This window comes from Marmota monax, unplaced genomic scaffold (assembly GCF_021218885.2).
Source record: "Marmota monax isolate L192 unplaced genomic scaffold, Marmota_monax_Labrador192_F-V1.1 WCK01_AAM20220418_F8-fsc00261, whole genome shotgun sequence".
Classification (NCBI taxonomy): Eukaryota; Metazoa; Chordata; class Mammalia; order Rodentia; family Sciuridae; genus Marmota; species Marmota monax.
In genome coordinates, this window is record NW_026695225.1 from 2,878,612 (window position 1) to 2,902,111 (window position 23,500).

A 23,500-nucleotide genomic window follows, 5' to 3' on the forward strand; every position below is an offset into this window, starting at 1 on the left:
TGAGGATATATCTCAGTAGTAAAGTGCCCTGGGTTTGACTGCCAGTATAAAACACGCCCCCCCCCAAAAAAAAAAGTACCAAATAGTTGCTCAACAGAGATATGGACTAACTATGTCCTTTCAAAATTCATATATTGAAACCTTATCCTCAAAGTAATGGTATTTGGAGATTGGGGGGGGGGGTCTTTGAAAGGTGATTAGGTTTAGACAAAGTCATAACCTATGGTAGGGCCTTCATAATGGCATTAGTGCCTGTTATAGATTGAATTGTGTCAGCAAAATTCTTATGTTGAAGCCTAACTCCAAATGTGATAGCATGAGAAGATGGGGCTTATAAGATATAACTGGGTTCATGTGAATTTATGAGAGTGAGGACACCAGGATGGTATTACAAAGAAGAGACACTAATACTCTCTGCCACATGTGGAGGCAAAGAGAAGGAAGACATCTACAAGCCAGGAAGACTACTCTCACCAAAACCCAACCATTCTGAAGCACTCTGGTCTTGGTCTTTCAGTCTCTAGAACTGTGAGAAACAAATTTCTGTTGTTTAAGCCACCTAGTCTATGGATTGCTATGGCAGTCCAGGCAAAATAAGACAAATGGACAAATAAAATGCATGTAATTTGGACTGACTTTATTTTACTTTTTGGTTAACTAGAAATTGAACCAAGGGGAGCTTAACCCTTGAGCCACATCCCAGCCCTTTTTATTTTTTGAGACAGGGTCTTGCTGTGTTTGCTTAGGGCCTTGCTAAATTGCTGAGGCTGATCCTCTTGCCTCAGTCTCCTGAGTTGCTGGGATTGTAGGCATGCACCATAGCACCTGGCTTTGGGATGACTTTGTAAGTACCATTTGGTTAAAGAAAGGAAACATTTCTCAGAGGTAATTTAATAACAAGTATTTTTAATCTCACCTAAGTAACAGAAGAAAAACAGTTGTTTTACTATTATCCATAGCCTTAAAATATGGCCCATTAATTTTTAAGTTTGGTTAAACATGAAAGATGAGGACAGAAATATAGTATTGATGTTAAAAGCATGGGCTCTGGAGCTGGCAGACTTGCTCAATCCCTCATTAGTGGTATGATCATAAGCAAGTCAGTTCATATTGCTGAGCCCACTTCCCTATCCATAAAATGAAGAAAACAAGATTTCCTAACTGGGTTGTTAATGAAGATTAAATGAAAACAATCATACAAAGCACTTAATATTGTTCCTAGAATATGAAGTGTGCTCAAGAAATGGAAAGTAATATTGTCTAAGGTACTCTGCAGTTAGTGCAGGTGATCTGGTAGCACTCCAGAAAAGGAATTAAGTTTACTTATGGTCAAGATAAAGTCAAGTCATTAGGTTAGATGAGGACAAAACTAGGTCAATATGAAGTATAGATGATATACTCCTGGGCATTGAATTACTGTGGATCATTGGCTTGCCCTGAGGTTCTATAAGTTCTTTGTATGTAATTAGTTGAAAGCAGAATCAAAGCATCCATGTTAATAAGTATTTGGTTCCCTCTGGAATACTGGGACATAAGAGTCCACATCAGAAATAGCTCTGGGACCTCAAAATGCATTGAAACTGTAATAGAGATTGATTTTATTACATACCCAGACCCTAAGCATTTAGAAGTTTAATTATTTTTAACATTTCTAAAAAATCAAAAACAGAACTGCCATATGATCCAGTAATCCCACTACTGGGTTTGTATACAAAAGAAATTAAATCAGTATGTATAACAAAGAGACATTTGCACTTATTCATTGCAACACTATTCCTAACAGCCAAGAAATGGAAACACCTAAGTGTCTTCCAACTGATGAAAGAACAAAGAAACTGTGAGACATATATGACATGGAATACTACTATAAAGAATGGAATCCTGTCATTTGTTTCAACATGAATGGAACTGAGATCGTTATGTTAAGTGAAAAATAACAAATATGTGAAATAAGCCAGGAACAGAAATACAAGTATAGCATGATCTTGCTCATATGTGAAATCTAAAAATGCTAATCTCATTAGAAAGTAAGAGCAGACTAGTCGTTACCAGAGGCCAGGGAGATTAGGTAGTGGAAGGGATAAAGAAAAGATGATCAATGGGTTCTAATACAATTAGACAGGATAAAAAAACACTGATGTGCTATTGTACAGCAGGGTGACTATTGACAATAACGTAGTATATATTTCAAAAAGCTACATGGATTTTAAGTTTTTCCATTAAGAAATGATGTTTGAGGAGGTATGTTTACTATGGTTTAAACATTACAGAATGTATACATGCAGAACATATGGTAAAGAAACATTATATGGTAAAGTTACTCCACTAATATGTACAATTTTATGTTTTTCATGTATTAGCTAAAAATAAATTTAATTTTAAGAAGAAATCGAGGTAATTTTCTGCTGGGCATGGTGGCACTCGCCTATACTCCCAGTGGCTCGAGAGGCTGAAGCAGGAGGATCACAAGTTCAAAGCCAGCTTCAGCAATTTAGCAAGGCCCTAAATAACCCTGTCTCAAAATAAAAAAGGGCTGGGGATGTGGCTCAGTGGTTAAGTGCCCTGGGTTCAATCCCTGGTAACCCCCGCACCAATTCCCCGCAAAACAAATTGAGGTAATTTTTTAAACCTTGAGAAATGAAGTTTTCTTTTAACTTAAAAGAGAGGTGTAAAGTATCAAGTAACCTCAAATGTGCCATTAGCTAAGCCCTCAGGGAAGGTTTTAACTTATAAAGAAAAAAATACCTGCAAACAGAGAATGGTAAATTATAGAAAATGGAGCCTTCTGCATAAACAGTTGTTTTTTACATCTGTACCAATGTCTAAGTATAAGAAATTGATGTACTTGCTTACTTTTTAAGGCTTCTAGTACTTTTAGGAAATTCATGCAGCAACTTCTTCCGATATTCTATCAACAATTCATGTAATCGATCTTCTTTCCTTTCACTTTCTTCAATAGTTTTTGTGGTGAGTTCTAAGAGTTCAGTGCCAGTTTGGAAAAGACGGCAGGCATAGCATGTGGATTTGGCTGTCTCCATCTTGTCACCAGTAAGCACCCAGACTTTCAGGCCAGCTGCATGCAGAGCTTCAATGGTCTCTGCAGCTTGATCTTGTAGCCTGGGAACACAAGGAAGCCTTGTTATCCTTTAAAATACCTGACAGGGATTCTACAAGAAAGCTTCCTAAAGAGAACATTCTTTACAATTCACTATAATTCTACAGTTGTGACAACTTATCACAGTTGGTTTTCTTATATACCCTTTACTCCTGAGATCGTTATCTTTGGTATAGTTTTAATTATTAAAATGAATTTCAAACAATGAAGTCCAGAAAAGTTCATGCTATCTCTTGAGGTAATTAATACCTAATGGCAAAACTGAGAATCATCACTCAGAAACTCACCATATATTTGTATTCATTGTTAACCTCATTATATCTTATATATTACCATACATATATTTTTATATTATATATACACACATATATATGTATGTATGTATGTGTGTATATATATATATATATATATATATATATATATATATATATATATATATATATATATATATATAAATTCTGAAAGAAAAATTATACTTCTATGGGATTCCCTCCCGCCTTTTTTCCTTATTTTGTCTGGCTTCTGCATATGTGAGTAAACATTCAACCTTTGACTTTCTGAGTCTGGCTTATTTTGTTCAGCATGATGTCTTCTAGTTCCACCCATTTACTAGCAAATGCCATAATTTCATTCTTCTTTATTGCTGAGTAAAACTCAACATTTTCTTTATCTGTTGATGGGCACCTGGGCAGTTTCTATAATTGATTATTGTAAACTGTGCTGCTATAAACACTGATGTGCCTGTATCAATATAGTAGGCTTGCTTTAGTTCTTTTGGATAAATACTAAAGAGTGGGATAGCTGGGTAATTTGGTGGTTCTATTCCATGAAAACAGAAGGGAGATCACTGAAGCAGAAGAAGAGGATTGAGGGGGAAGGAGGAGGGATGGGAAAAGGGAGAAACTCCAGAATGAAACTAACCAAATCATGCCATCCATGTGTGTATGTATGTATGTATGTGTGTGTGTATATATATATATATATATATATATATATATATATATATGAATATATTATAGTGAATTTCACATTTAGATATATCTATAAAGCACTAATTTAAAAATTAGAAAGAAGACCAGTAGAGAAAGGGAAATAGGGGAAAGGAAGAGAAGAGGGAAAGGACAAGCACTAGGACTGAAGTGGAGCAAATTATATTCCATGCATGTATGACTATGTCAAAATGAACCCTATAATTATGTATAACTATACAAACTGAATATATGTTTATAACTTTGTTTGGTTATGTCTCATAATTTGCATTTATATTCCTTAGAAAACTCCTAAAATATTAAGAATCTAACACTTATTCTTTCAAGAAGATCAATGCAGAGTCCTACAATTATGTTTGGCAGAGTTCAGCTTGTATATTTAAAAGAATATGATTTTAAAGTAAGCAAAACTATACTCTGGTCTGTGAAACCAGGTTAGATTAAGCACTTGTGCTGTTCACTTTAGGTTGGATTTTCTTTCTGTTCATCTCTGTCAAAATCTTACCCATTCTTCCAGGTACCAGAGCTCTACTGGCGGCTCTAGCATCCCTCTTTACACATAACAGTCTACTTTATAAATATCTACATAAATAAGTAGTTGGCTTAAATATCCAAAGACTTTAGTACTAACTGGTTCATTCTTCTAAGTCACATGTATTTAACTTAAAAACCATTCCTACAAACAGATCAAAATTTTGTAATTTTTCATACTTGTTAAAAATAAATGAATCTTTAAGCCCATTTAGACAACAAAGTTAAATCAGAGATTTCAAAACATGAATAAATTACTAATTTGGGACAGATGCCACCGTAAATGCCTGGTCATTAAAATAACAAGAGTATCATTTCTAGTTACTTGTCTTCCACTGCAGTGGCTCCAATTAAATTCATGTTTGTCTCAATATCATCAAAAACCTTTTCCATTTTTTCTTCTCTGTCTTGTAAGGCCATTTTTGCCTCTATGAGCTGTCTGTTAATTATTTCATAATCATCTGGAGTAATTTCTTTGAAGGCTACACAGAGTGTCCGGTACCCATCCTAGAAGTAAAGTAGAAGATTTATAATTATCCCCATAATAGCTGAACACACACACACACACACACAGATACACAACCTCTTTAAATACTCTTGCTTTGTATAAAGAGAAATTCTGACACATTTGTAGTTTAAAAAAATGAACAGAATGCAACTGAAAAAGGTAACATTGTTAGGTTTTGAATAAATAAAATAGAGCTTTTAACAAAGATTCTGGAAAAGTTTATAAGGCTGCAAATTCTGATCAAATGTTACTCCAAGGATAATAGTTTATATTAAAATAAAGAAAATAATATTAAAACTGCCAATACAAAAATACACAATAAAAATAAAATTCACTTAAACATCCACTTATTTATATTTATGTGGTACTTGGGATTGAACCCAGGTACATTCCACCACTGAGCTATATCCCCAACCCTTATTTTTATTTTAAGGCACTGACTCTTTAAATTACCAACGTAGATCAAGCTCCCATCTTATTTTAACCTCAAGCGTGTGTGAAATATTCACCAACCAGTGGTTAGCTCTTGAATCCCTTTGCTCAGAAGTCACTCATTTGTCCTTCTCTCCCTCTCTTTAATACCCAGAACTTAAGGTGCTCCTGCCCTGGTCTGCCCAGGAGTTGTGATCAGAAGCATGCATCACTATGCCCAGCTTAAACGTCCATTTAAAAAGTAATCCCATAAACATTTGCGGCACTTCTCCATTTACTTATTGAGGGGAGGGATGTAGGCTCACCATTGCATTACGTTCCACATGGGCTTTAGTTAACTCAATTTCATGGTTTTGCACCCTGGGAAAAACTGCTGAATCTGCTCCTTTACAAAAAAGAAGGATGTCTCCTAAAACAAAGAACCAAAATACTCAACTTAGAATTTTAAGAATGGTATTGATATTTTAATAAGAGAATTGTTAAGGTGACCTCTCCCAACCAGATGCTATGTATTCCAAGACTGCCTTTCAACACACACCCAAATGAAATTAGACATCTTAAGTTTTAGTCTGTCAAGAGAAATTTAGACCCTTATGGACACAATAAATAAGCCAGAATTTACAACATGCGACTCGGTTAAAATACATTTCCTCCCAGTGAATCATGGAGGACCACACTTGTATCAAGGAGAGGCAATAGGATTATTTTTAAAAATGTACTCAGCAATGGCCTAGAGTACACATAGGGCATCTATGAACGTGAAAACCAAACTTAAGTTCAAACAGGCTTCAATTATGAATAAGCTATACAAAGTTAGCTTTTGAAACACTGGCTTGACAGCTTTTACTAGGAACTTGAAAATAGCTTTGTAAAATGCTTATACTGGTACAAGCACAACTTTAGATTAGTTCATATACCTGGGAAATATTCACATTTGAGCACTAAGAGACACTTAACCCTTATAAAGCAGATAGTTGAATTCAACAAATTAAAAAGCAGAGTTCTGAGGAAAACAACCTTTGCAGGCCACTTTTCCAGACATTTCATCATATGTAGGAGAACATATATGTAGATGTGCACACATGAGAACAGTGGGTAATTCAAAAGTTAAATGTGCTTTTTGGTTTTTCCTCATACATCCAAAATGTATTTAAAAGTCATATGACAAAAAATTAAAAATAAATAAAATTATAAAACAGATCCCATTGCCATACATTAAAATCAATTTAATGTCTTTGCATTCATACCACAAGTTATGAGGAAAAGTGTGTCCGTCAGTTTTATTTCCAAGAAAATGCATTTACTATCACACCAGGCATTCTGCCATTGACAATTTGACAAACTGAACATGTTTCCAAATAAATACATGAAGGCATATTTATAAATGCCGCTGTTTTGCAAAACTTTACCTAATCCTAAGCTACTACCTACAATGCTTAAATTTTCTGAAATAGTTTATCCTACAAATGGAAAAAGTCAAGTATGAAGAGGTATACCTCCTTGAGTCTTCACAATTACACTCATACGTCGGCGGATGGAATCAAAGTTTAAGGTGTGAAGAAGTTCATACCTTCAAAAGAATAGAAATGAAAAAAGTAAAATATCTGGGCCATGTTGAGCAAAATAAAACACAATAGAAACATCTAAATATATTTAAAAATCTTAAATGAACAGATAATTCTCCTCTTTGAATGAGGGTAGCTAGTTCTATACACAACTGGTACTTTCTTTCTTTTTTTAAATTTCTCTGCATATAGAACCTGCTGTACAGGATATCTGAGTTGGTAGGTTATTTATATCCTTTTATTATATTACTTAAAATAGTAAGGAGAGCGACTACATACGAATGGAGAACAAAAAGCAGTCCCACCAAGCCATATCTGGAAGGATCTAGAAATAGTTCTGCTCTTCTAATTATTTTACTATGTTCTATGAGTGCCTCTTAAGGGCCAGTCATAGTGCTGTGTGTTGGGGAACAGTGGTGAATCTGCCTGAGCCCACTCCCTCGAGGAGTTTACCACATTTTAAAAAAAATCTATTTTTTAATTGTAGTTGGACATAATACTTTTATTTTATTTATTTTTACGTGGTGCTGAGGATTGAAGCTAGGGCCTCACACGTGCTAGGCAAGTGCTGTACCACTGAGCCAAAACCCCAGCCCAGTTCACCACATTCTAATGCAGAATAGGTTAAGATACAATTACTCTCCCAGTTGTCAAATAGTGAAAAAAAGGCACTTACAAAGGAGAGATAAAACTACAGAAAAAAAAGCCATCAGAAGGAAGGTTTTCTGAAAGAGGTGCCTGAGATGGGTTCTGCAAGAATGATATGCAGAAAGGGGACAGGGCATTCTGATAGTATAGACTAAGATCAGATGCAAAGGCATAGCAAGGACTTTAAAGTTTCCCTTTGTATGGAAAACTCATTCACAGGCAAACAGCAAGAAATGAAGCAAGAAAGGCAAGCAGGAGCTGAAAACAGAACTTTGTGGGCTGGTTAAGAAATTTGGCATTTTGTCTTAAGAGCAACAGGAAGCTAATGAAGGGTTTAAAGAGTGGAATGATATTAAGAGACTGATCAGATTTGTGTATGTATGGCTAAACTATTAATCAGATGTAAGGATACAGAAGAGTTAAAATAAGAGGCAATTATCAAAAAAAAGCATGATGGAATTTAAAAAAAAATAAACAACTTAGATACATATATTTAACATAAAAATGTTGGGATGGACTGTAGTTCAGTGGCAAAGCACTTTCTTGCATGTGTGAGGCACTGGGTTCAATCCTTATCACCATATACAAATAAAATAAAGGCATTCTGTCCATCTACAACCAGAAAATATTTTCTTAAAATGTTTATTATATAGCTTGATTTTGGTGGGAGTGAGTGGACCAATTTTTGCTTTTTGAGGTGGGGAAGGGAGCTGTGTTTAAGACATCTATATGTAGCATTTCATTTGGTGTTGGCCAGACAGAGGTACTGTTGTGGACTGACTAGAATCTGGATGGTCATCATGACTCCAGGTTGCTGGCAATCAGACCACAGAGCTTTCCTCTGGACTGCTGAGCATCCCAACTCAAAGGGGACTATTACCCAAGGGCCTTTACATGTATTATAGGTTTCTGAGATGAATCTCATGGGATTTTCAGGGCCAGAATGGAAGTCAAATAAGATAATTACATTTCAAGTTCAAATGAAAAATTTGAATTAATCACTGAGCCTATTTAAACTCTGTCATTAAGCCAAGGTGGCTTTGTTCCTTGGGGTTTTGTAGCAAAAACAGAAATACTAAGATCCTAAGATACTGCTGTACCAGGGTACTTGCCCTTAGGCTAACACTTGATTTCTAAGAACAAGGCAAAGGTTCTATTGAACACCAAAGCTACTTTGGTGTTTTGAATTGCTGGGCTTGTAATCCCAGAGTGATTTCTTGGGCTCTAGATAGCAGAAGGTTTCATACACATTCTCTGATTTTTCTTGTAGCATGTGTTAGAGAACTAAAATGGTATCTAAATTTCAGGAACAGTCCAGGCAAATTCTCATTCTGGCTACTGGACCTACATGTGAAACACATCCCAGTTCCTGCCATTGTATTAAAAACAGCTTCTACTGCTACATTTATTATATAGAACTCTGAATTGAGAGAGCAGAGTTCTACATTTATAGGTCCATTAGTTTCCTTTGTAATCCTTCCTAAATCCATGTAAAGTTGACTGGGGTTGGGAGTGACGGACATAAGACAACACAGAGCTACTTACTCTTCTATTTCTTTTCTTTGGTTCTCTAGTATCATATGTCCATTCCGATTTCCTAAAAATGTGAACCCGTACCTATCAAAAACAAAAAAGAACCTTTGTGTGTCTCTAAGGAACAATTAATTTCCCCTTGTAATGAATCTATTCATCCTTGTTAATTCTTCTCTCTTACATGATCTCAACCTACAACTGCACTTACCATTCCTGGATCAGTTGATAGAACAGAGCAAGTCAAAGCCTAGTCACAATTATTATAACCAAGGTAAAGACAATTTGTAATTCCAATTCTGCAGCTAACATATTAAGTGACCTTTTACCACTTAATCATCTTGAGCCTCCTGGGGAAAACTGGACTGTCACTTATCAAATGTCGTCAAAATTGCTGGCAGTGCTTTAAAAATAACATGTGTTGTACAAAAAGTGGCCACTGCTATTTGGTATTGGCCAGACACATTATATTGCAAAATATAATGTGAAAATTCAGACTCGTGGCTAGCATACATAAATAATAGGGCAAATTACATCTATGCATCACTATTTTCTATTTGGATGTAACTGGTTATATTTGGGAATTTTTACAAACTTTTAGATAGCACTTAGAGAAGAGGTACACAATATGGTTATCCGAGCAAATGGAAAAAAACTCAAATTAACTCCTGTCATCCTGTGATTTCACTTTCTTAGGAGAAGTACAAGAGTTCTTACTTTTTAGCTCCTTTCACCAAAGCTATTTCATCTGGTGAGGAGGAGATATAGGTTAATTCAGCTGATTCTGTAGCTCCATCAACAGTATCATTTGTTTTAATTTCTACAGTATGACATAAACACAAGGCACGCAGAAAGAGTTCTTCTCGATTCTGTGGAAAAGCAACAGAAGAATAACTGCATTATTTTCACTTTGATCACTAGGCACTGAACACATAAAATGTATTAATGTGAGAGAATATTATAACCTCTAGAGAACTGAGTAACAAAAATTATAAATTCCTAGGACTCAAATGAGCTATATATTCCCTCAACTACTAACAGAATTTCTGGTCCCTAGCCAGTATCCCTAGAGGATGCATAAACACATTCAGGTTACTGTAGTGCCACCTATAATAAGCCACTGACTTCTTAATGGACTAAAGGGAATGCCATATATCTATTGGGTGGGGGGTGGTGTTAACGGGAATTGAATTTGGGGCACTCACCCACGGAGCCACATCCCCAGCCCTAGAGTCTCACTGAGTTGCTTAATGTCTCACTTTTGCTGAGGCTGGCTTTGAACTCACAATCCTCCTGTCTCAGCCTCCCGAGCTGCTGGTATTACAGGCGTGCACCATCAGGCCTGGCTAAGGAATGCCATTTGATACCTAATTCATAATTGAGCAATAGCTCAGGTATAGGGACACTCTGGGTCATTTAATGTCTACATACTCCTAGGACCTAAATGATTTGAAGAGATATCATTCTTTGAAGGAGCTCATATTTTAAAAAATTATAATCAGATAGGCAAGTGAAATTTTTACTTAAATGCTACTTCCCATAATTCTCTCTACTTATGAGTTCTACTAATTTATAAATTCTAGTGGTATTAGTAAAACAAGAAATGGCAAAGCAAAAAGAAAAATCAAATGGTTATTCAAAATTTTAGGTCATTTGTCTACTGGAAAATTGTTTCTACTATGCAGGGGGAAGTACATGCTTATATAGACTGAATTCTCAGGTAAAAATGGTAATGCAGAAAATGTCACCTTATCTGCTTTGTCAAAATATGTTAAAGGTCCATCAGTCTGAGATAATCCATCAACTTCCTGAGTTACACCTTTATATTTGTGCCCATCTATGCAGCATTCAATGAATTCCATGCTATTTTCAGTAAGTGTTCCAGTCTTATCTGTAAATACATAATCCACCTGAAAACAAGGACACAAACATATGTTTCTTTAGTGTGATAATTATTTTAAGGTTCTGGGGATTAAACCCAGGGCCTCACACATGCAAGACAAGTGCTCTACCACTGAGCTGTATCCCTAGACCATGAATTTTTTTTTTAAATATTTGTTTTAGTTGTAGATAGATACAATATCTCCATTTATTTATCTTAATGTGATGCTAAGGACTGAACCCAGTGCCTCACATGTGCGAGGCAGGCGCTCTACCACTGAGCCACAACCCCAGCCCCACCCATGAATTTTTATTAATTAAAAATTATTAGTTTTTTATTTAATTAATAATTTTAGTTATTAAAATTTCATATCTATAGGGGAAAAATCACTTCTAAGACTTCTAGTCAAATGTCAGGAATTACAGAGACAATCCTATTAAACAAATGTGGAATGAATGTTTTTAAAGACACTGAAATAGTGACATATAACTAAGGTAGACCTACTTAAATGTAGAAGATCAATAAGAAGAAAAACCATGACTTTGTTATCAAACTAAAAACTCTTTAATTTAACTATTTAACTTAACCTGTTTCAATGTATAGAAGCTATATTAATTTTCCAAGGGGGAAACGAAAATATACTAATATACTGAGCATTTACTTTACACACACACATATACATACACATGCACGTGCACGACATACACACACACACACACACACACACACACATATTCTTTTTCTCTCTTTATGGGCTGGCATGTAAATAACCCATTGGAAAAAAATTTAATAGGAACCAAAAGTTAACTGGATGTAACAAAATAAAAATAAAAACTGATGAGCTTTTCCCCCCTGAAAACTAAAATTTTCTGTAAAAACATTGAAGTAATATGTATTATATCATATAATACCATAAGAATCACAGAATATAGACTAGAAAAGTAATCTAATTAGGAGACACAATAGGTCAATAGTGATAAAAAAAAAACACTACTGTATTTCTTTCTACACAGTATGAACATTTTTCAGACACTTCTCTTAAGTTTCCAAATTTATAAAAAAAAATTATAAAAACAGTTTATAATAATAGGTTCATGCATAACATAAGCATATTTTAATAAATAATGGGAGAATCAGCTATAAAATAAATTTTCCATTACAATAGACTATTTTAAGCATTTCTATTTTATCTCAGATTTATCTCTTCTATTTATAATATCTGGCTTTGAAAACCCACAATTTTATTCTCCTTTTTGGCAATTTATGCTTAAATAGTTAAAATTATGGGCTGACAGGAACAACCATAAGCACAAGATTAAGGTTTTTATTATGTAAAGGAGAAGGAGATGAACTCCAGCAACAGTTGCTTTCTAATTATTTTTCAAAGCTTTTCACAGTTGTAGCACAGGCACAAATATAGCATTCCAATCTTTCCTTTTTTTTCCCCGTTACCCAGCCAAGTTTGAATTCTCTCTTTAAATTAATCCAAGTGTTATTATTCATGTAGATTTTTCAGTTCAAATGAAATTTTTTGAAGCTTTTTTTTTTCTGATCCAAATTATTAACTTTCATTTTCTCCTGAAGGCTATGCCAGGTTGTTTCACATTCTGCAGGTGGATTAGCATTAGCCCATTCAAATTTTCTCATTAGTGTCAAAGGTGATAACTTCGAAATATAAAATACAATTTCTTCACCTATGTAACAGTTTGGGTAGTAGAGGTCTGAAAACACTGACATTCACAGGTAGAGCCAAATAAACTACACCAGAATACATCAATGATCAAACTAGAGCATGTGTTACCTGTACTTGGATGGCTTATTAAAACTCAAGAGTTTTGGGTTCTGTTTTCCAGTTCTGACTTAATAGGTCTGAGTTGGGGCTGGATAATTTGCTCTCCTAAATTCCTAGGTGATATTGATATTATTGGTCCAATGATCAGACTTAACAACCAGTGCCCCATTATATAACATATACTCTGGGAAAGGAAGGGGGAGACCAGATATGATTCTTACCAATAAAAAAAAATATATTCTTGCCAGACTTGGTGGTGCACAGCAGTAATTCCAGTGTATCAGGAGGCTGATGCAGGGGACTGCAATTCCAAAGCCAGCCTCAGCAACTTATGGGGCCCTGTCTCAAAATAAAATATAAAAAGGACTAGGGACAGGTGCAGTGGCACACACCTGTAATCCCAGTGGCTTGGGAAGCTGAGGCAGGAGGATCACAAGTTCAAAGCCAGTCTCAACAACCTAGTGAGGCACTGTCTCAAAAAAATAAAATGAGATGGGATATGACTCAGTGGGTAAGAACCCCTGGTACATCCTCACCCCTACCACCCACAAAAAATAATCTCAGGCCTGAGGATGTAGCTCAGTGGTGGTATACTTGCCTAGCATGCATGAGGCCCTGGCTTTCATTTCCAGCAACAGAAAAACAATTAAAACAAAACAACAACAATCAAACAACTCACATTTAAAGGAAAGGATGCCCCTTGGCTGCCTGACTCTCTCCCAAGCAACCTCTTCCTCTTTAAGGACAACTTTGAGCCTGTTGAACAGACTCCCCTATATCAGCAAGTTAAAACTTACCATTTTATGGCTATTGTGAAATGTATACTTGGCCATCTCTCCTCATCTCCATTTTTTCCTGATGCATAGCTCCTAAAATACTTGGCATCTCCAGAGTGATAAGACCTTATGTTGTATGCTAATGAAATGACTGATAGCTTATATTCAATAAGAGAAGGACTAAAGAAGTGTCCCCATTAGATTTTCCTTTGTTTTTCTGGTGGATTTGGGGAAGTGGGGGAAGGAGGGTATCCTAATTTGACTATGCAATTCTTTTTGCGGGGAGGGTACTGGCATTGAACTCAGGGGTGTTTAACCACGGAGCCACAGCCCCATGTTAGGTAGTAGCTAGAAATAAGCAGTGAAACATATGGCAAGTGTTCTTTAAAGTACTTTAAGGTCTTCTTTAAAGTACTTTCAAAGTGGAAGAGAAAGCAAAGGGTTGAAGTTAATTTGCAGAAAATAAACAGGAGGCTAGTTGAAAAATATGTCAATAGAAAATGATTAATGGGACTAACTCTTGACAGGATCCATTGAGGCTGGTATCAAGCTAGGAATTATGGCTATAGGTGTTTCCACTTGTCTGGGAAGGAAGATTCCTTTGGTAGTACAGGTGCACTAAACTTCTGACTGGCCACTGACTCCAATTCCCACATTAACATGGGACTGACTGGTAGATGAAGCCTCCCTGAATATGATGGCTGCCATGACAGCTGGAAAGGACCAACTAAGGTCAAAAAATGCCTCTGCTCCAATTACCAAAGTAATCCTCAGCCTTAAACTATACTAGAAAGCTACAGTAACAAAAGCAGTGTGGTACTGGCACCAATGTAGACTTGGAGAACAATAGTACAGAACAGAAGAGACAGATACAAACCCACATAAATACAGTCACCTCATACTAGACAAAGGTGCCAAAAACATATATTGGAGAAAAAAATAGCCTCTTTAACAAATGGTGCTGGGAAAACTGGAAATCCATATGCAACCAAATGAAAATAAGCCCCTATCTCTCACCATGCACAAAACCCAACTCAAAGTGGATCAAGGACCTAGGAATTAAACCAGAGACTCTGTGTCTAATAGAAAAAAATAGGCCCAAATCTTCATCATGTCAGATTAGGCCCCAACTTCCTCAATAAGACTACTAAAGTGCAAGAAATAAAATCAAGGATCAATAAATGGGATGGATTCAAACTAAAAAGCTTCTTATCAGCAAAAGAAACATCAATGAGGTGAAGAGAGAGCCCACATTTTGGGAACAAATTTTTGCCACATACATGTCAGATAAAGCTCTAATCTCCATGATATTAAAGAACTCAAAAAACTTAACATCAAAAAAAAAAAAAAAAAAAAAAACCCAAACAACCCAATCAATGAATGGGCCAAGGAACTGAACAGACATTTCTCAGAAGATGATATACAGCCAATCAACAAATATATGAAAAAATGTTCAATATCTCTAGTAATTAGAGAAATGCAAATCAAAACTACTCTAAGATTTGACCTCACTCCAGTCAGAATGGCAGCTATTAAAAATACAAACAACAATAAGTGTTGGTGAGGATGTGGGGAAAAAAGGTACACTCATATATTGCTAGTGGAACTGCAAATTGGTGCAACCAATATGGAAAGCAGTATAGAGATTCCTTGGAAAACCTGGAATGGAACCACCATTTCATCCAGCAATCCCACTCCTTGGTCTATACCCAAAGGACGTAAAATCATACTATAGTAATGCAGTCACATCAATGTTTATAGCAGCAAAATCACAATAGCTAAACTGTGGAAGCAACCTAGATGCCCTTCAATAAAGAAGGATAAAGAAATGGATAAAGAAATCATGTCATGGTACTTAAACACAATGAAATATTGCACAGCATTAATGTTAGGGTCTGTAAACAAGTCAAGATGGCACCTGGCATTTTGCCAGAGGGAGTGGTTTGTGAAGTAACGCCAGCGAACCATTAAGTGTGGAGATTCCTTATTGGTTGACTGCTGTATCTAGTTTATGTTAATTAAGATAAGCTGTGTGGAATGTATATATACCCCCTCCTGTCCTACAATAAACGGCTCCTACTCCTGCTGTATCAATCTACACAATTTGCTCATCACCCCCGGGTTATTTTGCTGCAGCCGGACTGCGGCACATTACAAGAGAATAAAATTATGGTATTTGCAGGTAAATGGATGGAGTTGGAGAATATCATGCTAAATAAAGTAAGCCAATCCCCCAAAACCAAATGCCCAATGTTCTCTCTGATAAGTGGATGCTGACCCATAAATGAGGAGCTCAGAGGATGATTCACTCTCTCCCTTTAGTGTGTTCTCTGCTTGAGCCTTACTTAGCTTTTACTTTATTTTCACCTCACTTCTACTCAACTGTTGCTTATAATAAAGTTGTCTTGCATGGCTTTTGGTGTCTGGCTTAAAATTTTCTTTCATTAGAATTAAAAAGCTGAGGTTTGGAGTTTCAACTCCCTGCTTTCCTGTGACACCCAGTCCTTTTTATTTTTTTTATTTTGAGACAGGGCCTAAGTTACTGAGGCTGGCCTTGAACCTATGATACTCCTGCCTCAGCCTCCCTAGTAGCTGGGATTATAGGTATGTGCCATCACACCCTGTGCATGACTATGTAATTCTTGTCAAGGGAAAAGTATGCTGGTGTAACAACTATACTGCTTTCCCTTTTTCCTCAGATCACTTCAACTTTTCTTCTTCTTCTTCTTTTTTTTTTTTTTTACTTTTCCCTCTACCTGATACAGTGGTCATAGGACCAGGGATACAACTGTAAGTGCTGGAAGCAGGGATGATCCCTAACCAAGAAACTGTTAACTCTTTTTTTTTATTATGATGCTGGAAGTAGAACCCAGGGCCTCAAATATTCTAGGCAAATATTCTATACCTGAGCTATATGCTTAGCCAGTAACTATGTTTTTATAAACCCTCTGTCAGAATTCCTAAGGCCCTGATGGGTGTGGGTTATACCTTCACCTCATCTAGCAAAAACAAGGTTAACAGTGAATGCAGCAATATTATCTGGGGATGCAAACAGCCCACTAGTTCTTTTTGTAACTCTACCCTGTCTGCATGGCAGTGGACTGAGTGGAGGGTGGTTCCTGCTAGATTAATACAGCCACAAGACTAGGAGAGGATATACAGAAGAAGGCTAGTCTCATAATTTTTTCAAGATGGACTGAAACCATTTGGTTGTATAAGATTGGTGTCTAATCATAAAAGACCCCACTATTTTCGAATTAAGCTGAATAATCTAATTTATTTGGTTCTCACATCAAACACTGTCCTAAACATATCTTTCTATTCATTTTTTTAATACCAGTACCTAATTTTCCCTCCTGGTACTGGGGATTGAATCCAGGGCACTTAACCACTGAGCCACACACACACACACACGCACACACACACACACACACACACACGCACACACATTGGAGACAGGGTCTCGTTAAGTTGCTTAGGGCCTTGCTAGTTGCTGAGACTGGCTTTAAACTCGAGATCCTCCTGTCTCAGCCTCCAAAGTCACTTGGATTTCAGGCGTACACTATATACCCTGCCAGTAGGTCACTTTTTAAAGAGGTTAAGCAAATATTTGACATGACATTGGTGGGAATGAACTGATACTGCCTTCAGTAACATAAAAAGCCATATAGATATTAAATTATGACTTATCAAGGAAGAAACTGGTTACACTTAATTTTGTGTATACCGGTATACACAAAATGCTAAATTGTCTAAGAAACTATTCAAAGACTTCTCTGTATTTTCATTCAGGTAGTTTCTACACAAACAAGCTAATAATGATGGCAGGTTGTTTAAGACACTGGGTGTGATCTGCTATTGAATGAATGATTTGATTAAAAGATAATCACACCCAGACACACAGGGTCTGGTGGGCAAAGGGAGTGGGCACTGAAACAAAAATCATAGCTCCTTGGGCTGGGGATGTGGCTCAAGTGGAAGCGCGCTCGCCTGGCATGCGTGCGGCCCGGGTTCGATCCTCAGCACCACATACAAACAAAGATGTTGTGTCTGCCGAAAACTAGAAAATAAATATTGAAATTCTCTCTCTCTCTCTCTCTCTCTCTTAAAAAAAAATCAGTTCCTTTTCACAAGCCCTACTTTACTTTTTACAGTCTTAATAAAGTCTATATGGTAATATAGAATCTGCTGAAGTAGAGATCTGAAAGAGATGAGTCACATCAAGGAGAACCTGGTCTGGAAATGCTGTCTGTCTCTGCACAGCATTGAGTGTCACACATGGAATGGTGGCTAGTCTGTTTGCAATAGTTACTAGAGGCTATCCCCAGGCTACTTATGCTCACCCTTGGTAGGTGAATTCACACAATGAGGCACCAAATAGAGAACAGGAACATTTACTCAGCATCTAGGATGAACCACTAAATTAACTGTCAGGGGAAAAGGTTCATCAGAGGTGGCATGTACACTCAAAAATATTTTCATGCAATAACTGATGCCTTTTATCAAGAACAGAGTACTTTTATTCAGATAGCTCTGTCCATGGATGAAAATTTGTAGCTTAAAAAGGTTAGGGTCAGCTATGGAAGCTCAACTCATGAACAAAAGAATCTTCTAGGAACAATAAGAGAAAAGCCATCGGTTCTTTCAATTCTTGTCTTATTCTTAGTGCTTCAGTGTCTATATGGAATACAGGTTCTAAGGTCTGGCTTACTAGTGTTCTGAAGTCAGATCTAAACAAAATAGTATCTGGAGAGTCCTTAGTTATTAAAAGGGTACTCTGGTTAGGCAAAAGATTGTGTCAAAAGCAGAAATAGAGAGTGCGGGGAGTGGGAGGGCTAAATTCAGGGCAAGGGAATTTTAAGGTATTACATGCAAATCAGCCCCATTTAAAACAAGTGTGAGGCACTGTTCCAGCCCACAGTTTCATTAATAGAGTTTGCATTTCCCAATCACAGAAATGACATTTCCACATCCTTGACATTCTAAATATCATGAGAATTAAATGCATGCCAGAAAATTCCCTCAGCCTGTGATGATCATTACATGATACACTGTAAATTCAGACAAAAGGGGGAGAGTATTTCAATATTAATGAGCAAAGCAACTAAGAGGTCATTACTTGGAATTACAGTTAGACAGCATCACAACAGAAAATAAATGCACCTGGGTTAGAAACGAGGCCACAGACTTGGCTATATTGGTATATAAAACAGAAAGCATTTTAAGGAGTACGTGCCTTCACATTTTCCCTTCATTTAAATTCACATACCACAATAATTAACTCTTCTTTCTAGGTCTATATTCCTTCTAATCAGAAATATACCAAGAAAAGGTCAATAGCACAACTCCAGTCAATTTTGTTTATTGAACAACATGCATTTATAAAACAGCTATATTTACTACTCTGTATTCTATCCATAAATGATTATAGATAGTAATGAAGACTGTATGTTTCCTATTCTAAAGCAATAACTTAGTAATCTAACAACATCACTTGGTGAATTTTAAAAAGAATTTCTGGGGCTGGGATTGTGGCCCAGCGGTAGAACGCTCGCCTAGCACAGGCAGGACCGGGGTTCGATCTTCAGCACCACATAAAAATAAAGGCAATGTGTTGTGTCCATCTACACCTAAAAAATAAATATAAAAAAAGAATTTCTGCAACATTCTGATTTAATATATAACTTTCATCCTTATCAAAAATGCCAGCAAAAGAACTGATGCTATGGTGATGAAAACACTGCTTACCTTTATTACATGCCTGCATAAAAGAACTTTTAATCACATTTCTAAATGTGAAATGGGGACATATATTGATAATCTATACTACACACACACAAAAAAAGGAATTACACTACATCAATTATTGTAAGCAAAAATGTGTTCTAACCTGACCAAGTTCTTCATTAAGGTCTGATGTGTTAACCAAGGCTCCTTCGTTAATTTCTTCATCATAAAAGTCTTTATCCCATGAAATGAAGAAGGAGCCCAAGAATTTCTGCATTTCTACTGTGACATACATGGAGACAGGGATGATAAAGTTGAATAGGACCATAAATGATAGGAAGTCGGTGAACATTTTCAGAACCTAATAAAATAAAAGAGACCATTAATGCTAGTTAGATGCACAGCTCCATCAGATGAATATAATGTAAAGAAACAGCTGACTTTCTTTTTATCCATCAATGCTGAAAGCATTGCTCTTGCTATAGAGAAACTTACCAAAGATACTACATCATTGTAGTGAAAATTATCACAATGTGAAAACATTTAGGAACATTTTCAATTTTATCATTGTTGTTCAGGGTATGTACCTTCTTTTTTAAAATATTGTTTTAGTTGTATACGGACATAATAACTTTATTTTATTTATTTGTTCTTTTATGTGGTGCTGAGGATTGAACCCAGTGACTCAGGTGTGCTAGGCAAGTGCTCTACAGCAACAACCCCAGCCCCACTACCTTCTATCTTTACACTTTTTTCACTTTCTTAAGTCCTCTGCTCCCTTCATCCCTATATATGAATGTGAGATAAAAATTTATATACAAATATCCATTATGCTATCATATCTCACAAGCTCACATTGTATTAAAATGCCAGCATTTCTTGCCAGTTTACTTCAAAATCTTAACTAAAGAGCTCAAATCAAGCATAGATGTCAGGTGCAGTGACACACTTCAGGGACTCAAGAGGCTGAGGTAGAGGCGGGAAGAGTGCAAAGTCTGAGATCAGCATGGGTAACTTTGTAAGACCTTGTCTCCAAATAAAAGGTAAAAAGGGATAGGGACATAACTCAATGGTAGAGTGTCCCTGGGTTCAATCTCCAGTAATGTAAAAAGAAAATTAAAAATCACGGATGATTTATGTAAAATTTTAAAAATTAAAACTTAAATATTTAATGCCATAGGGCTTTAACTAAAAAGAAAACATAGAAGCTAACAAAGGTATCATTTTTCTGACTAGTATTTCCATAAAGGATGAATGGTTACAAAATCCTTGAGCTACAATTTTCAGTGGAAAACAAGTTACCTTTAAAGTCTCCCGTTCTTTCTGAGTCTTTTGGTTATACCAAGGTTCATCATTATATGGGGTACTCTGCCATACATACTTTAGAGTAGTGCATACTGCAGCTTTGGTCAATAAGATAAATAAATAAACCATCAAGAAGGCATTAATAGATCTGAAAAAATAAGAGTATGGGTTTTAAAACTATCTAATTAAGACATCAAATATAAATTCAACTGTTCAGTTATTTAACATTTCTCTGTGAATGATGTTCAAACACAACACAAACTTTTACATATGAAACTCAGTTATCATAGCTGCAGCATGGCTAGAGTGACAAAACTTAAAAGCTAGCCCTGAACTATTTATTATTATCACCAGTGTTCCCCCAATCAATGGCTGGCTAGATTAACACACTTTTAGTAAGGTTCCTATAAAGGAATAGGAGATGATGGAGACACACATAATTATCTATTCAGCCCATAAGGAGTAGCTTGTCTCCATGTCCCTAAATTCTAAATATTTGGAACTGAGGGCAGGTAGCCATGTGAAATCCTCAAGTTCAGATTATATTCTTTCTCAGCATAGTTTGAAAGTACAGCTCTGGAGAAGGTGCCATTGAGATACTGGATATCCATGCCCATGATAGAGAGGTCTCTGTCAGTTGTACCTGGCTTGAAGGTCTACTTTATTTGCTAGGAGATTATTATCTATATTGTAGAACCAACTTGAACATAGCAATGAGACACCTCCAAACCACTAACTACAATAACGAAAGGAAATGAATTTATTATTCAAGTAAATTCTACCTTTAATAGCTATGTAAGCTTAGGTAAGTCACTTATTCTCTTAAAGACCATTTTCTGGTGTGTAAAGTGGAGAAGCTAATACAAATTACTTTTTAAGGAGTTCTTCAGCAGATTAAATAAAATCTGACATATAAACTATTAAGGACAGTTTCTGGAAAATAAACACTCAAAATGCTAGCTGCTATTATAACTGAAATAGTTTTTTTGTTATACTAGTTTGGAATTACTGAGGAAGTAACTATGTCAATCAATAATGACTAAAGAAATCATGGTGCACACTAACTTTTCAACAGCAGAACGTTTTTGAGATTTCCCTTGGTAGTTCAAAGCCATTTTGGTTTCCATCCCAGTGTAAACAGCAACTCCTAAGGAACAAAAAGTAGGTTACAACTGAATTTATCAACCAACTTCCTACCCCTTGGTTCTATAAATTTTCAAGTCTATAAATGTAAAAATCCTAAGTCCTATTCTACTCACTAGTTAATACATTATTTGATATAATCTTAATTCTGTAAATTATGTATCATATTTCATGTTTGTTTATCATCTTGTAAATTCCCAACACATAAATATAGCTGATAATAAATACAACATCTGCCATGTTCATTTTTAAACATGGACTATTTATTCACAGGCCTTATATAACTTATTTCTGGTAAGTATATTTTTAAAATTGTTTACCATATATCTTCTTGGTATTTTTTAGTGTAGCTCCTTTCAGCAAGAGATTTTCAGGTCCCAAAGACCTAATCAAAAAAAATGAACACAGCTTATTAAAAAAAATGCATGGCATCATCAACTGTGAGGACAGATTTTGCCCTGACACATATCTATCTCCAAGGGTTTCAGGATGTATCTGTCTACTTCTACCATATGTTTACTCCCCAGGACAAGCTGAAAGATCCCTCCCTCTGAAGTGACTTGAGGGAACAGCACAGATGGAAGCACAGCACAGGAGTAGCTAGCAACATGCACAGGTAAAGAAATGCACAAAGGGATCAAGTGATTATGAGTCACAGATAGCAGGACAAGAACAGGACAGAGCAACAGACAGTGAGGAACAGAAACAGAGGGTCACGAATAAAACACTGTGAAGACAAAGTCAAGGTGAGAAAAACACTGACATCTTTGTAGAGAGTAATAATCCACCATTTGCAATATCACCCTTCATTTCCTTAAGTCTCTTTTAAGCATGACTAAAATGGCCAAGTGGAAAAGTTGAGGTAACTAACTGGGTGACAGAAGAGGAATAAAATCAACTTCCTTTTTATGAATTGGCTCATTATAAATTACTGGCCTATCATTTTACTTAGGTCCAAGTAATGCACTCTATGATTTATTTACTGCATAGTTCTTCAATTACTCTCCTTTAAACCCCTGTTCGCCATGTGTATTTCCTACCTTGTCAGCCACTATATAACCAAGTACAATAAACACAGAGCCTAGAACAGGTCTAGGAATATTAGTCAAAGGGTATAGAGGTCTGCTGTTTTGGAAATCCTAAGCATTAATTTTCAACAACCCCTACCTCTATACACAGAGACCCCACAACTCTGCCAATCAGAAGGTTAGTTAATTATTTATTTTTATATCCTTTTCTATTAAAGAAAGGTAGTTAACTATTTTAGTAAGTTTAAAAATAAATATATCTCCCCTCCCATAAGAACAGGTTAAAGGAATAACAAACTAACCTGGCAACAGCCTCAAGACTATTACTACAGATATTGATTCGCCCAACAAACCTGTAAAAGAACATAATAACAGGTGTATTTTCTATGTCCAGGTGAAGTCCAAATACCACCAATAAGGAAATAAATCAAAATACAAATAATGCAAAAGATAAGATTCTGAATAAATGACAAAATCCTATTATATTTCTGAGGGAAAAGTTATATTCAATCAAAAGATGTACAGCATT

The 23,500-nt window shown here is 36.0% G+C and overlaps 1 protein-coding gene across 6 annotated transcripts in view; it reads right to left on the reverse strand.

The window, feature by feature from the left end:
- The window catches only part of Atp11c (ATPase phospholipid transporting 11C), a 188,828-nt gene that overhangs the window by 50,693 nt on the left and 114,635 nt on the right, over nucleotides 1–23,500 (reverse strand). For all 6 annotated transcript variants that reach the window (XR_009225934.1, XM_046435336.1, XM_046435337.2 and 3 more), the window contains 12 exons: nucleotides 23,274–23,324; nucleotides 22,264–22,328; nucleotides 21,866–21,947; nucleotides 20,798–20,948; nucleotides 19,659–19,856; nucleotides 11,067–11,228; nucleotides 10,036–10,187; nucleotides 9,334–9,405; nucleotides 7,072–7,145; nucleotides 5,881–5,984; nucleotides 4,961–5,142; nucleotides 2,854–3,117 (listed from right to left, as the gene is read on the reverse strand). Coding sequence is in view for 5 of the 6 variants with exons in the window: in XM_046435336.1 (XP_046291292.1) it covers nucleotides 2,854–3,117; nucleotides 4,961–5,142; nucleotides 5,881–5,984; nucleotides 7,072–7,145; nucleotides 9,334–9,405; nucleotides 10,036–10,187; nucleotides 11,067–11,228; nucleotides 19,659–19,856; nucleotides 20,798–20,948; nucleotides 21,866–21,947; nucleotides 22,264–22,328; nucleotides 23,274–23,324 (1,557 nt within the window). In the remaining variant the exon portion in view is untranslated. The remainder of the gene's footprint in view (nucleotides 1–2,853; nucleotides 3,118–4,960; nucleotides 5,143–5,880; nucleotides 5,985–7,071; nucleotides 7,146–9,333; nucleotides 9,406–10,035; nucleotides 10,188–11,066; nucleotides 11,229–19,658; nucleotides 19,857–20,797; nucleotides 20,949–21,865; nucleotides 21,948–22,263; nucleotides 22,329–23,273; nucleotides 23,325–23,500) is intronic.